The sequence below is a fragment of the Tyto alba genome, unplaced genomic scaffold, assembly GCF_018691265.1.
Source record: "Tyto alba isolate M040663 unplaced genomic scaffold, T.alba_DEE_v4.0 Super-Scaffold_6, whole genome shotgun sequence".
NCBI classification, from domain to species: domain Eukaryota; kingdom Metazoa; phylum Chordata; class Aves; order Strigiformes; family Tytonidae; genus Tyto; species Tyto alba.
Genome location: NW_024881327.1, coordinates 28,538,350 through 28,553,114, shown reverse-complemented (window position 1 = coordinate 28,553,114; position 14,765 = coordinate 28,538,350). Strand labels below are relative to the sequence as shown.

Below are 14,765 nucleotides of genomic sequence, written 5' to 3'. Positions count from 1 at the left end.
AAAGCAGAGCCACTCATTCTTCTGTCAAAAAAAGAGAAACCTACACACATAAATTCTGGATATACAATGGTAAACTGTTTTTTGGAAACAAATAAATTTGCATTTTCCCTTGATTCACTAGGTCTATTAAATATTTACATTACTGCTTTCCAGTTACTCTCTAGTCTATACATTATATATTAAACACTCCGAACAGAATAATTTTTAAAATTATAATTTATTTAATATTTTTTCACTTTTACTACCTTCGCAATACAAATGATTTTCTTTAAGTTGTAAGTCTCTCAAAACACCATTATTGCAGTCATCCACCTGTTAGCTTGATTTTTTATTTCATTATCAGCCATTAGGCAAAAAAAAAAGGTAAATCACATAATCTAATTTTGTTAATGGAACTTAATGCAACTCTAGGCAATCTGAAAACAAGTAAATAACCCCTCACCCCTCCAACAATTGTAAACAGACTGTAATAAGGCTACCAGAAAATACATCTCAGAAAACTGTTAGAAGTGCAAAAAGTCCATAAAGTAAAGCACATGGGTACGCAATAAGAAGCTGCTGTCCTTCCATAGCCAACGCAGAGGTAAAAATTTTGGAGGCTGAAAAACTGCACCATCCAGTAATGAACAGAGCTAACAAAGTTCCCAGGGTCCCCCTAGGAGAAAAAACAGAAGAAACACGACAGGGTCCACTTGTTAGTAAATGTAGCACCAAATCTTGGCAAATACAAGTTCATGTCTAACAGCTTGTTATTGATAAGGTAACAATCACTGGAAGAACTAAGGGATGACTGACATAATGAAAGTCAAGCCTGAGAAACAAATCAAAACAATAACAGGAAACAAACAGGTAAATTCTTTAGCATGGATAAAAGCAGCAGCTTCATCAGAAGTACTGCTAAAAGGGTAATGCATTTCCAAACAATCTTCTGGCGCTCTAGCAGATGCAGCAGCTAAAATCATCTTGTAGAAGTTGTTAGGATATAAAATGACCCTGTAGACCTACTCTTCCATCAGGCAGCCTGATGACCTGGACGAGCTGTATTTTTGTAACACATGGCACAGGTTTTAATTGTGCTTTGGACTCTGAGGAGAGGCAATGAAGCTCTTAAAGAATCACACCTCAGCTGATTGAGCAAAAAAGTGGTGATTGCCTTCCAGGAGAAAGCTCAACTGGTCTTCTAAAAAAGGGTGCACAATGAGTAGAAAGGAAGGAATGGGAAAAGAACCACTGAGGAGAAATATTTTGCTCATCCTGGCATCCTTCTCTGCCCACTGAAAGAATGGTGGCTTTCCACACTGTCCCTTGGTGACAGCTGGGCCCTTCTGAAGTTATATTCTGCCACCTCTCAAGCGCAGGGTGGCCTGGAGAGCTGATGATTATGGGGCTATGGTCCAAAGCCCACTGGAATGTTCCTACAGATTACAGAGACCTCACTATTAAACCCTGTAGGAACAAAATTTTGCCAATAAATAATGTTTCTCATATACTTTATTTGGACTCTGTATTTGCAGCCTGCTTCTGTAAAATGCATGAGATCATGCACGTAATACGCTGCTGAAGTACATAATGAGATTGGCTGCATTACACACTTCTGCTGTGTCAGTCTCAAGGACTTTGAGAATGAATGAACACCTGCTACTTGCTAAAGGAATTCCTGGTGCCCCACTCTTCCAGAGTATCAGCAAAACAGAACCAGAAGTGAGAAACAGATTATGTATACTTACTTAGGTATATTTATCAGAAATAATCTCCACTAATATTATTATTGCAATTAAACTGGGATGGGTAAAGCTCTCCTTATTTAATTGACTTCATTTATTTAATTAAATTATATCTCATAAAATAGTTCATTTCTTGGCAATCCAGTCTCCAAGGCCAATAAGGTACTTGGTGTTGTCAGCTCTTGGGACTTTGGGGGTGGAAGGAGAGAATTGATTTTAAGGTGACTCAGCACCGCATTGCAACTTCAACCCGTTAAAAATAAAACATTAAAGACAGTGTGATTTAACATCCTCAATTTAAGTGTTCTTTAAACCTATAAAATGGCAAGTTTCTGGCCTATGCTCCAAGTGGAGATGCTAAGATGTTCACCTAAACAGACAAATGCAGAGCTGGTAAGGATGGCTCTTTGAGCAGGTACCCATGCTGGCAGAGAGATGGGGTTCAACAGGAACATACTGTGTGATGGCAATTTTCAGCTAGTATAATGACTCTTTAGGGGCTATCACAAGGTAGTACAATTTAGAGCTTTGGCTGCTCTGCCTTGCACTGAAGTCCGATGGCCTCTCACAGTTTGTTCCAGTCCTGGCAGTGAGCAGGATGGAAAGGTGACATAATTGGAGCAGCGAGATTCCTCTTACAAATTCAGTCCTTGATCTAACAGCTTGTTACTACCGAAAGGAATGGTTTGGTTTCAGCAGAGCTTGTCTGGTATGTCCATGAGGGCCACATCCTCAAGCATAGGAGAAGGTCAAAAGACAGATGTCATGCTCAGAATGACCAAGAGGACTGGGGGTGTACTGGCATGAGATTGAACTGGGGGGACAGATATGTGTGGACCCTCTCCACTTCTCTCTCTCACAACCTGCAGATGTCGTCACATGGGTCCTTTGCATCGGTTGGGTCTAAGAATGGCTTTCTCCAGTCATAGACTTATTTCCTTTACTGTTCAGTTATGGGAATGGCTTGACCAGTCTGTTCAGGGATTTGATAGTAAAGGATTGTTGGTTTTTTTTCCAGGAAAAACGTCTGCTGAGGTTCCTCCAAGAAAGATGGCCTAATCAACTTGGGCTCAGACATGGTATCAGCATAGATGGGCACAAACAAATCTGGTTCCATTTGGGTTTGCATAAGAGAACTGTGTTTTCTTCTTCAGTACTATTCTGCACTCAAAATGTTACCGTGAAATAGCTAATCATGAAAACTGAAAACTGTTGGATTAGTACCTATCCTTGCAAGAGATGCGTGTGCTATCTTATGTATATTTTCTGTGAAAACCAACACTGTAGTACTTTACAATCTGAAATAGACAAAAATAATATTTTTACAAATATTTTAAAAAATCATGAATGTATTGCTCTTTCCTTTGGCATTTAAAATAAAATTTAAAATTAAAAATAATGAAATTATGTTGGATTTAAAAGTTGCCACTTAATTTTAATATCAAGTTTGTAATAATTAACCTTGGTACTTGCTATTTCAAGCAGTTTCATACAGTGAATGAGAAAGGACTGCAGAATCCCGTAGATATGCACTTGACATTATCAGTTCACTTCACAAATAATAGTTTAATTTTGTAAAGGCTATCACAGTGTAGTATTTTAGATTTTCAAAAGATGTGCTTTCTGAAAATTCACAGCATTTTACAAATGTGTGGCGTATGCTTGGGGATTCCTTGTACAGACAACAGTACCCTGCTCAGTTGTAACAGCTGGTTTGGATTTCACCCCATCTGTCCTACAACTGTGTATCTGCACCTTTTACTAGGGTGGATTATTAAACAGGTTAATGAAGAAAACATGAGAAGTCTAGGAGAACAGAGAATAAACAGCTTCTTCGATGTCACTATTGTTCATCTCATCAAGAACAGCTCAGAAACACTTTAATACATGGAATATGATCAGGTTAACCCATAATAGCTCCACAGGAACACACAACAAGGATTGTTTTAAAATCTTCATCCCATCATGTAATTTCCTTAAAAAATAATATATACATATATAAAATTTCTGTTTTTCCAAAGAAAATAAACAAGGGCACTTTCTTATTCATCAGCTACCAAGTCCCATACATTACACATTGGAGAGTGAAAAATGTGAGTGAACAACAAAGACTAAGGAGGGGAACTATTATTAATAAGGTGCTAACAACAGATAAAAGTACTGCTCAAGGCCTTCAGGCAAGACCTGGAGCTTCCTTGTACTTTGCTGTATGTGAACAGAGAGGTAAACAGTTTGTATCTCAAAAGGCTTACCAAGTGAGGAGGAAGGAGAGGCTTGCATACAAATTTCCTATTCATAGGCATATTACTGAACACCCACACACAAACGCACAGATACATATGCCACCACACATTTGTTTTTTCAAAGTTTTCAGTTATTTTCAGATTTGCAATTACACCACAACTATACCTCAGGGTATACGACTCTACTACATCTTAAGCTCTTGTTCTAATGCTCCAAATCATTAAGAGTTGCTTGATTATTTAATTCTGTCACACAGAAGTCGGTCTAACAGAAGGCAAGGAGGCATACGGACAGGAGTCAAATACTATGAACAAAAAAGTAACAGGAGAAACAGCTGTATAAAACCAGAAGTCCAGCAGGTGCTTTTAAAATTGATACCTGAGTTTGGCCACTGTTGGCTTTGCAAAACAAAAATCACATCCGAGGCTGCTGCAAAAATCCAAGGCACTCTCAGTCCAAGTAGAATAGTCGAATTAAGGACTCATATTAAAATGAATACATATCACCCCTCTCAAACACAGTCCGGTTTTGTCCATTTCCACCTACACACACAAACAAAATGGTGTTTTTCTTCACAGTCTTGGAAGCCAAGATTCACTACCTAACCATTTACAAAATGTTTTGCATAACACCAGCCTTCTGATTTACTGTCCTCCATATGATTCCTGTTGCCATAGACTGGTACTTACTGTAGTGAGAAAATGACTGCAGAAGAGGACAGGATCACCATGGGCAGCAAGCAATAGCCCAAGACACTTGCAACACAGCCATGTGAGACTCCGGGGATGCTCATCAGGTTCAGTAGGGCATGTATAGCAAGGCACCCAATGGCACTCATGCCATACACATAGCCGAAATGAACTTTTCCTGCCTGGAATAAATATGAGTAAGCATGAAGCATCAGAAGTGAGCAAGTGATCACAGAGTGGTGGGAGAAGAGAGAAGGCAAGCATTAGGTTTGTTACTTTTTCTTGTTGACACTCCCTGCTTTGCCTACATCAGTTCAATTGTAAACCACAGCTGATACTTTCAGATGAATTTTGCATCAAAAAATTCCAAGGTACAGTTGTGAGAATGTGCTTGTTGCTAACTTAAAGTTATAAAGCTGATTCTCAGTCTTACTGTCACTGGGTTCTGAACAGGTCAGGAATTGGTTGGGGAGAGTTGGAAAGGTCTAACTAGTAATAAACTGAGAAGAAATTATGGAAAGCACATTTTAGTGCCAGGAAACGTCTTTCCAGGAGGTGTATATGGGGCTGTGGAAAAGTGTCCTAAGTAAAATGATGATCCAACTTACTTGATACGCCTCACATTTTATTACAAACCTCCAGCTTTAAGCAGGCCTGCAAAAATCTAGTAAAACTTTGCTGAAAGTATGCTGGTTTTCAGGGTGGATGTGTCCATTCTTCTCCTTGACTACCATGAGAAAGACACATCTCTGTGGTTAGATCAATACAACACGTTAATTTCAACATAAACCTGAGTAGTAACTGTCAGCTTGTGTTCTTTTTCGTTTCAACAAATGAAAAAAACCCCAGGTGATTTTTTCTTCCAGGTTTTATTCCTCTGTGTGAATTTAGTGCCTGTGAAAGGTACCAGCCTGACAGCCCGGAGCCTGATGCTTTCTAATTTATACACAAAGTTAGTACAACAGGCAACAGTGGCCCCAGTGCCACCAATTTCTTCATCTCCTGCCATCATTTTGAAGGATAACCTCCAGGCATGGGGGCATTGTTCACTCCCAAAAATGAACACTCATGAAAGACTGTTAAATATCTTTTCTCTCTCTTCAAGTTTCTAACAAATGAAATACTGATTGTCAGCTATGCAACACTGTCATTTTCACATCTGTACATCAGAAATAAACATTCATACATCAGAAATAAACAGTGTTTGGGATGAAGAAGGTTTTGTTTGCTTTGTCTTAGAACTTTATATCTTAATGAGAACACACATTTGTGAAGAAGGCTCAACCCTGGGACCCAACCCTTAACTCAGGGCAATGGAATAAACTTCTCAAATGAAGGGCCACAATGCATCACCTTCCTAACAGATAAAAATATGTACATACATACTTATAACACGGGTGTGTTTGTGTGTACATGCACATACCTATATATTGCACACATTATATATTGCATATGATAAACCACATGAGAACCAAAACTAGTAGACGGTCTCAGTTTCCTAATAATTTTGTACCTTAAGGTTGGATTCTCTTGTGATGGTTCAGGTGGAAACATTATTGAAGCTCTTTTCCTGGTTTCCAGTATTTACAAGTATCTCCTCCAAGATGGTTAAGGAGGATTGAGAAGACCTCCCACTTTACTTATCTATTAATTTTAATAAAATCTGGGGGAAACCAACTTTGAGGACCCTCTTTCTCTGCCTCCTCTTCCTGTATCCATTCAGGTGGAAGCTGATCACTGGATGCCGGTGGTATTTGAGCCGCACAGAGACAATGCAGCACAATGGAGAGAGACTAATCTAGTGATGGCACAACCTGTAAACCCTAATGCTGCAGGTTGTTGACAGCTCACCAGCTCCAGTTAGGGAGGCAAAAGGCAGCCTCAGTTAATAAGACCTGCCTCTACATCAGCACTGTTATTCTGTTTTCAGCTTGACCTGGCTCACTGCTGAGCTGTCCTCTGGTTCTGGCTCTCAGGGTAGCTCAAGTACAGCCAGGTTGCCTATATCCTCACAATCCCTAGTGCTGGCCTTTTCCCTGCCACCACATTCCATCATAATGGAATAATCTACTCCTGAACTAACAGCATAAAAAATCTTCCTATTTAGGTATAGAGTCCTTTGCTGACATTTTCATACCACTGGTATAAAATAATCAGGAAAAATTGTTTCACTCACCAAACAAAATTAATGATAGCTAGAGACAGTGTGGGAGAGCAATACTAGCTCAGATTATTACCAATTACAACCTCAGTCATTAAAGATTTGTAGTAAGTTTAGCACTCACAACTGTTTGGGGCAGCCTTTATTATTAACCAACTAAGAAAAGTTCTATCTCAAACAGATGCAACAACAACTACAAGCTAATATTTTAGACTGTTTGTTTCAGTGTATTTAATTATTCTGCACAGTGCTACTTAGGAGCTTAGTTTAACATTAGGAAATTATTGAGACAGAGATGAAGGGAGCACTAGCAGCTAACTGAAATCTCCACTTGGTGAAATGTTTGATTTGTGGTGCAGGGGAATAAGAAAGAAAAAAAAAAAAGCAGCTGAACATGTTGGTTCCAATTCTAGTCTTTCTTAACATATGTAAATATATTGACTCACACATGCAGGAACACTCCCAACTCACAGTGATATAAGCAAAACCAGAATCAGGCTTGATTAGTCTGGCAGGCTTTGATGAATGGAAAGAGCTAAATTTGTCCTGCGGAAGGAACAAGGTTAGAAGAAAGTCAGACTTTGTGCGCTTCTTTGCATTGGCCTAGAGTGGGTACCACTATCCTTAGTTTAAGTGGATGAAGAAGTCTGGTTTCCTACGAATGACTATGTAAAATGCAAAGAAGCTGAGATTTGGGTTCTGCTAACTTTTGCACTGCCATTGTTTTGCTATCTGCAATGGAGCTGCCCTGGTTTATGCCAGTATGAGGAAGATCAAGTCCTGCTGCCAGGCTAACAACCTTTTCCTCTTTTTCTCTGTCCTCTGAAAGAACTGCTACCATTTGAAGAATATATTTGCATATTTTTCCATAGTTAAAAAGCTGAAACTAAATAAAATTTATAAATTATTTTTGGAAACAAGCTCTCAACCAAATTATGTTCCTGGTGCTATTAGAAGAGAATTATTCAAGTACAGAAGGATATCATAGCTTACACAGCTGAAGAGCCACTTTAGTATTCAAATGCATCTGAGATAAAACATGCAGCCTGAATTTATAAGATGGTCCATGGAAATCCCATAGTCTTGTCGCTGTGAAGTTGTGGCACAAAACCACTAGATTGTATCAGAGGAGTTCTTCTGGCCTAAAACTGGAGCACTGAAAATAGTTGTTTTTCTAACGACACTTAAAATGCTTAATATCCCAGAATAAATGTGATAATTAAAGTACTTTATTTCAATAATAGTAGGTTAATGTTCATTATAAGTGTTGGCTATTCAGGGAGCAAAATCAAAACCAACCATTTTTTCCCCATTCTTTCTTTTAGCTTTCCTTCCATTTTCCTGATTATAATGAATTCAGAACTTTCTCCTTTTATACCCCTCTTACCTTTATTTCTCTAGGTGGAAAATAGCCTGTCTTCTCTAGCTTCCCACCTTCTTTTCCTTTTATTCCCTTTCCTCCTGCCTCTTCCACCTTTTTAAAAGAGCTTTATTTTTATAGGGACATAAATAATACTAATACTTGCCATTTATACTGCAGTTTGCACATTCAAGGTACTGCACTGACATTGCAAATTGAGTAAGAATGTGTAAGAGTCTTCTGATTCAGCACTGTTTTTCACAGAGGAAATGAAGAATTAGAGCCCCGTTTCTCTCACCTCAGTTGCAGGGCAGTAAAGCCCTTCCCAGAACGGTTCCACCTTATCCCTGTCTGATGAATTGCTGCCAACAATCAGAGCTGTACTTCAGCAGCAGTGGAGAGCCCCTGTTGTCAGTGATAAATAGATGAATTTGGAGTACTGTACAATCCCTGTTCAACTTTCCTCCTGTAGGAAAGCTATATTCATAGAGAGGAAAGAGGTTAAACACAGGCTACCATATTTTCTTTAGCAGATGATGTAGAAAAATATTATAAACTAAGAAAGGACTAGTAAAATTTATAGGAAGGTATTGCAGGTATAGGAAGTTATTTGAAGTGGGAATGAAAAGGCTGTTTCTATTTCCTTTTTCAAATTATTTTTGTTACATAATTTGTTTTTTCATCTCTGCATTCCCCAAAATAACATTGAGAAAAGATAATTTCAAAACAGTAGCAAGAGTGTTAGAAAAACTGGGCAGGTCTGCTATGCCGCTTTTTCCCCCCTTTACAACCTCCTTGTTAGGTCCTTACCTAGCACACACTGCTATGCTTTGGGTGTTCAGAGCCTCCCTAGGATATACACTGCACAGATCTGTCCTTTGTTCACATTAAATCCCACCCCAGAAAATGGTGTGGTCTTTTCTTTCCACTGGAAGGAATACATCACCTCACCTGTATTATGTCTACGTTGCATTTAAACTTTATGCAGGTACTTTCAAAGCAAGGAGACTTTTTAACTTACAAACTCAGAATAAATGGCAGAAAATGACTCATTTTATGCCAGTACTACTCCTTCTGCAACTTCACATGCATTGTCACCTAGTCATTAGATAGTTAGAAAAGAAATCCCTTAGGATTTCTACCACAACCTACCAGCAGCAGCGTTGCTCCAAGGGCCAAACAGAAAACCATCGGTCCGGTGAGGTCTGTCTCATTCATAATGCTGCCATCTGCAGGCTTCATTGGATTTAGAACTGTTAATGTTTTTTGCCATATATGCTCAAAATTGATCCCAAGTTCTGCAATGAGAAGTTCCAGGATTGTTAATTACTCACAAGAACACAATTGGATACCACAAAACCCCAAAGAAGCAAACAGATTAATTGCTTTAATGAAGATAATATTGTAGGCTGATGTATTCTGTAGTAGCAACATGATGTCCCTGATATATACACAGTAGATTTGAGAGTCACCTCTGATTCTAAATTGGAATATTAATTTATTAAATCCAATTTTAGGCAGTGAGCCAAAAAATGCCCTCAGCATTCTTGAGTTAATATTTGTTTTTCCTATATTTAAAATACATATATCTAATGCCACACTAAGTTAGATGATGAAAAATATGCTAATTAACAGTAACTGCAGAATTCAAGATACTCTAGAACACTGAGGACAGAGATATATGCTTTAATTCTGGCAAATCTGACAAGAGATGTGTCTTAAGCCTGAACTGCCAGAGGCACTTAAAAATGACATTCTTCCCTTCAAGGCAAGTTAATAATACTTTGTACATTACATTATAAGATTTTTTTTGCATTTTAAAAGTAATTACTGAGGACCCCTAGAAACAAAACAGAGCTCTTCCTCATTAAAGTTGATGGGAATTCTGCCATTAACTTTACTGGGACAAAGATTTCTCTTGTAAGTTCTGCAGAAACCCTTCAGCTTGCAAGAGTAATCATCTTCCCTGAGATGCTCCAGCAAGAAAAAAAGTTAAGTTTAGAACTGGGTGCCGGAATTACTGAGACTGACAATGTGTTAAATCTGTTTGGAAAGCCAAGCCTTTACCTTTTTCCACCAATCCCTCATCTCAAACTGAGCCAAAATGTTACATAAATAAAGTTATTCTGTATTAAAACGTGTGTCTTTCTTTGGTCAGATTTATGTGGTACACAGACAGGAACATCTCCGAAGCCCTGTGGAGCAGAAGCAGTCGTATTTCAATATCCTTTTCACAGGGTAAGCTGCATGTGCAGTTAAATGCTTGGAGGTCTGAGAGGTAGAGATTTTGCAGTTATCTATAACAAACAGGGTGATCTTGCTGGTCTTAAGGCAGTAGTATCTTTTAAGTAGTAAAACCTGCACTTGCCTTACAGTATGCAAAAGCAGGCTTAATATGCTCCTTTTACATTATGCTAAAATAATCATAAACAAATTTTCCAATTTTTTTTTTAAATCTAGTACATGTATTTTGCAAACTACAAAATCAGCCATTAGCATTAGGATGGTTCAGTCATCATAAAGAATTATATTGTTCATGTAGTTTAATGATCATCTAATTGAAGCTGAAAGCAGCTTTCTCAATTTCTTTCTCACTGAAATAAGCTATTTAGCATCTTCAAACTATTAAATTTAATATTAGATATGCAAAAAGGATTATTATCAGTATTTATTAATTATAGATGTTCCAATATGTATACAGGATAAACATGAAGTGGAAAAAAAATTTGGAAAGGTGAATGCAAAACTTATAGTCATGCTGTCATCTAGTGGTGGTAAACTATATGCTATATATGCCATAAGGCTGAATGAATCCATGGCAAATTCAAACAAGTAAATGCAGGTTTGGGGGCCAAGGGCTGTTGGCTCAAGCTCACACAGCCAGCCTTGGCAGCTCTGCTGCAGTTTCTCTAGTGACCGCCACTCGCTGGCAACGAAAAGTATAGGCACCCCCAGGAACCACGCACATTGTCCGTGGGTTTATTTTTACCTTCTAGCAAAGGAGGTTCCTCATCAAATCCATCAGCATAACTAAGATGAGAGAGTGTGTCAGGACTGTACATTGGCTGCAAAATCTGACCCGTGTAACTCTGAGAAGACAGAAGTATTTCCGACGGGGCAAAAGTACTGGCTGGAGGATGCTCTCCTGGCTGGCTCCTGGGACAAGAAGCAAATTCACAACAAAACAAGTAACTGCAACGAGAAACTTCACAACAGCTTAGAGCTGCTCGCCATCTACCATGGTATAACTTTTCACCTATTTTCAATTTGGGGAACGTGGATATTTTCTGGGCAGAGTACCCACTGTGTGTAGTGAATGCGGAGCCACTGACCATGGCTTTGCTCCCCTCCATGGCAGCCCCCTCTGAAATTAGGCAGGGCTCCTTGCTGGAATGTCAGCACACTGCAGCCCATCACACCCACTTCTGTGCCCGCCCAGCTCGGGCAATGGCACAGCGCGGGCTCCCAGACTGGGGGCGAGGGGAAAGGGAATTTAGGAGCAGTGAGGGCACCCACCGACTTAGGCACAGTGAGGGCACTCACAGTTTTAGGGACTCCTGACATTTCCAACAAACAGACTGGTGACACTCTCAAGATATGTCCATGCTATTAATGAAAGAGATATATATTTAGATTTTGGTTTTTTTCCTTGAATCTGAGAAGGAGCTTAAAGAATTTCTGGCAATGTGTGTCCTAAAATCCACATTAATAACATGAAGCTCAGTCACTCCAACTAGGTAAATACCCTGTAACATCTGTATGTAAAAATGTATCACAAAACCCAATCCTTTATAAAGAAAGGTTCAGTTATAAGTAATGCCGCCTTGGGGAAAGTCTGGATGGTGTCTTGAAGCTATTTCTTGCTCCCGCAAGCCCCAAAACCAGATGGATCCATCAGCTGCTGAACAGGGAACCTGCAGCGACACCCAACCTCCTGCCGCAGTCGTGTCAAAATCTTCTCATCGCGGAAACTCCCAGAATTTCTTTCCCTCAGTGTCCCTCTCCCATGGGCAGAAGTTACCAATACGTTTAAAAAATATAAGATAAAAATGAAATAATAAGATTCTTCCTGTCTTTCTACTGCTATGGCTTGTATTTATCCACTAAAACTTCCACTTCATTGGTTATGAAAACTTTTTTTGGCAGTTGTATGCTGGTTTTTTTCATTAATTTCATTTGAGCTTTGAAATATATCACTTTTTTTTCTCCTTTTTTATTTTTTTTTTTTTTTTGGTAGTATACTTACTTTCTGCTTCCACAGAGGTTTTCGTTAGACCTGTATCCGTTGTAACCTTCTTCATGGTCATCTATGGTATAATTGGACTGGTAGAAGTCAAAGTGAAGTTGCTCAAAATTTGACATTCTGGTTGGAAAAATTATCGTAAATATCAACAAATAGCCTTTGCAACAGGCTAATATCTACGTTTTGAACTGTTCTAAGCTTAAATGAAAATAACAAACCATAGAGACAAACTCAAGAGAATTTTTCTGTAGAAACTCATGATAATTTGGAAGTGACAAAAAAGCACTCTACTTTCTTTTGTTGTAACAAGATATATTAATCTTCTCTTACTGTTAATTACTGTATATTAATTTACAAGTGGTATAGAAGACTTCTTCTCCTGTTATTGTTACCAAAAATAATGTCATTTTGAAAGAAGATACATACCAAGTATTGTTTTAAACAGTTCATTTTCCTACTTAAAAAAAAAAAAAAAAAAAAATTGTGGCCATGCCTGAATGCTTAGAAATTAATGTTTTTAAGAAGTATTTTGGGTTTCAAAAACAATTACTCTTTTCAGGTATTTCTGTTTTTCAATATTGTATATGATATATCATTTAAAAATAGAAAAATACAAATATATTAACCAAATTTGTGATTTCTGTTTAAGGACACTGTAGCTAGCATATAAGGAGTACCAGAGAAACATTCTCACTTATTAGCTACAAGCCTTTGAAAATGACAGCATACTGAATTACTGAATAGTAAAGAAAACACGTTAAAACACATCTTTAATTCCTGATGAGCTGTAGTTCAGCTCTGTAGCTACAGACTGATTAGACTAAGAAAGGAACAATTTGCCTGTTTTCCCTTCTACATTATAACTAACTGTTTTTATAACTATTTGAATTTTGCAGAGACTGGGCCCATTTCACGTATGCTGTGTGTAGGCAGGACTGGTTGTCTGGATCATATGTAAGCAACATAAGAAAAGAAGCACAAATTGGTTCTGTAACACATCGTGTACCTTTCGGCATTACAGACTGCTTCAAATTGCGAAGATATTTTATAGATTTGGTCTAGGTGCTTCTTATGTTATTAGCATGGCTGACTACAAATCCACAAAACAGCTTCAAAATTGGGTGGTCTGCCTTCCATGCCTTGAGTAAGAGCATCCACAAGATTAAGGACCGACCCTGTTTGCCTCAGTGTTACCTTTACACCGAGCCACAGGCAGCAAAGATGTTACACCGGCTTGGAGCAGTGCATCAGTTCAGGGAGTTCCCCAGCCACCCAGGGGTTGAGGCTGGAGGGCACCCCTGGGGATCTCCTGGTCCAAAGCAGGGTCACTGACACCAGGCTACTCAGGGCCATGTCCAATCGGGTTTTGAAAAGACTGGCTTTGTCATCTTTACTCTCTCCCATCAGGTGGTTGTATTCATTTATGAGATCCCCCTCAAGCCTTCTGTCCTCTTAGCTAAAGTTCCTCAGTGATTTAGGTAGAGGTCTAAGCAGGATTTGTCTGTAAATGCATAGATGTATGCATGTGTTTCACCACTCGGCTAGCATTTATGTAGTTAAACTCTTAAAACACACAGTTGTATAACCTGATAACAATAACCATATCCTTTTTACTTAGATTTTCATCTAAGATAGTAATCTCTAATAACATTTCCCATTTTCTTCACTTTTTCCCTCTTTTTCAACTTTCCAAATGCCACTGGCAAAAATATGCCATTCGTATCACGGTTACTCTCATAGGTATCTCTATATTTATCAAGCACATACTGCTTATGGAAAAGATCTTTGCAAATCTCTTTGTAAGGCAAAATTTATAAAGATTAGTGTTTCATCAGGGACCTTGAAATGCTGCATATTAAAGTTTCTAAATTGTATCCCAAAATCAGACTCATGGTTACTCTGTTCCTTCGTTTACCTACAGCATTCAAAGTAGAAGATATTCTTACATTATTTTCTTAATTGGCGACCAATTGTGCAGGATTTCCAAATTTAGGAGAGAAATAATTTTTACATTGTAAAAATGAATGAATAGAAATTAATTGTACTAAACTATTTACTGTGGCTATATTTGGAATTGCACACTAGTAATGCATTTGTTCAATAAAGATTTTATATGAAATATGTTTTAAAATACTTTAGTTGGTACCTCTACCCTAATAGTCCAATTCCAGTAAGTCTTTAATGTCCTTTGCTGTCACTGTAAGGAATTAAATAACTACTTAATCAGGTATACTACAATCTGTATAACAGAGTTCAGAAAAGATAAATTTATTTTCCAAAAGAATTTGGAGTTAAGGTTACTTACTTTTTAAGATATCTGATGAAAACTCCAGTCTGTTGAATT

The 14,765-nt window shown here is 38.2% G+C and overlaps 1 protein-coding gene across 1 annotated transcript; it reads right to left on the bottom strand.

The window, feature by feature from the left end:
* Nucleotides 1–249: 249 nt before the first annotated feature.
* On the bottom strand, nt 250–12,540 carry YIPF7 (Yip1 domain family member 7). Its single transcript, XM_032999266.1, has 5 exons — nt 12,425–12,540; nt 11,168–11,334; nt 9,331–9,476; nt 4,658–4,839; nt 250–655 (listed from the first exon to the last, which is right to left on the bottom strand). The coding sequence occupies exons 1-5, from the start codon at nt 12,538–12,540 to the stop codon at nt 493–495; spliced, it is 774 nt and encodes a 257-aa protein (XP_032855157.1). The 3' UTR covers nt 250–492.
* Nucleotides 12,541–14,765: the final 2,225 nt, after the last annotated feature.

What these genes read in the sequence shown, in the direction of transcription:
- YIPF7 (XM_032999266.1), bottom strand. Translation starts at nt 12,540, where the DNA reads ATGTCAAATTTTGAGCAACTTCACTTTGACTTCTACCAGTCCAATTAT. An exon ending in GGAACCTCCTTTGCTAGAAG is followed by an intron (nt 9,477 to 11,167) that starts GTAAAAATAAAC and finishes TTCTCATTGCAG; the next exon opens with AACTTGGGATCAATTTTGAG. An exon ending in TTGGAGCAACGCTGCTGCTG is followed by an intron (nt 4,840 to 9,330) that starts GTAGGTTGTGGT and finishes TATTTATTCCAG; the next exon opens with GCAGGAAAAGTTCATTTCGG.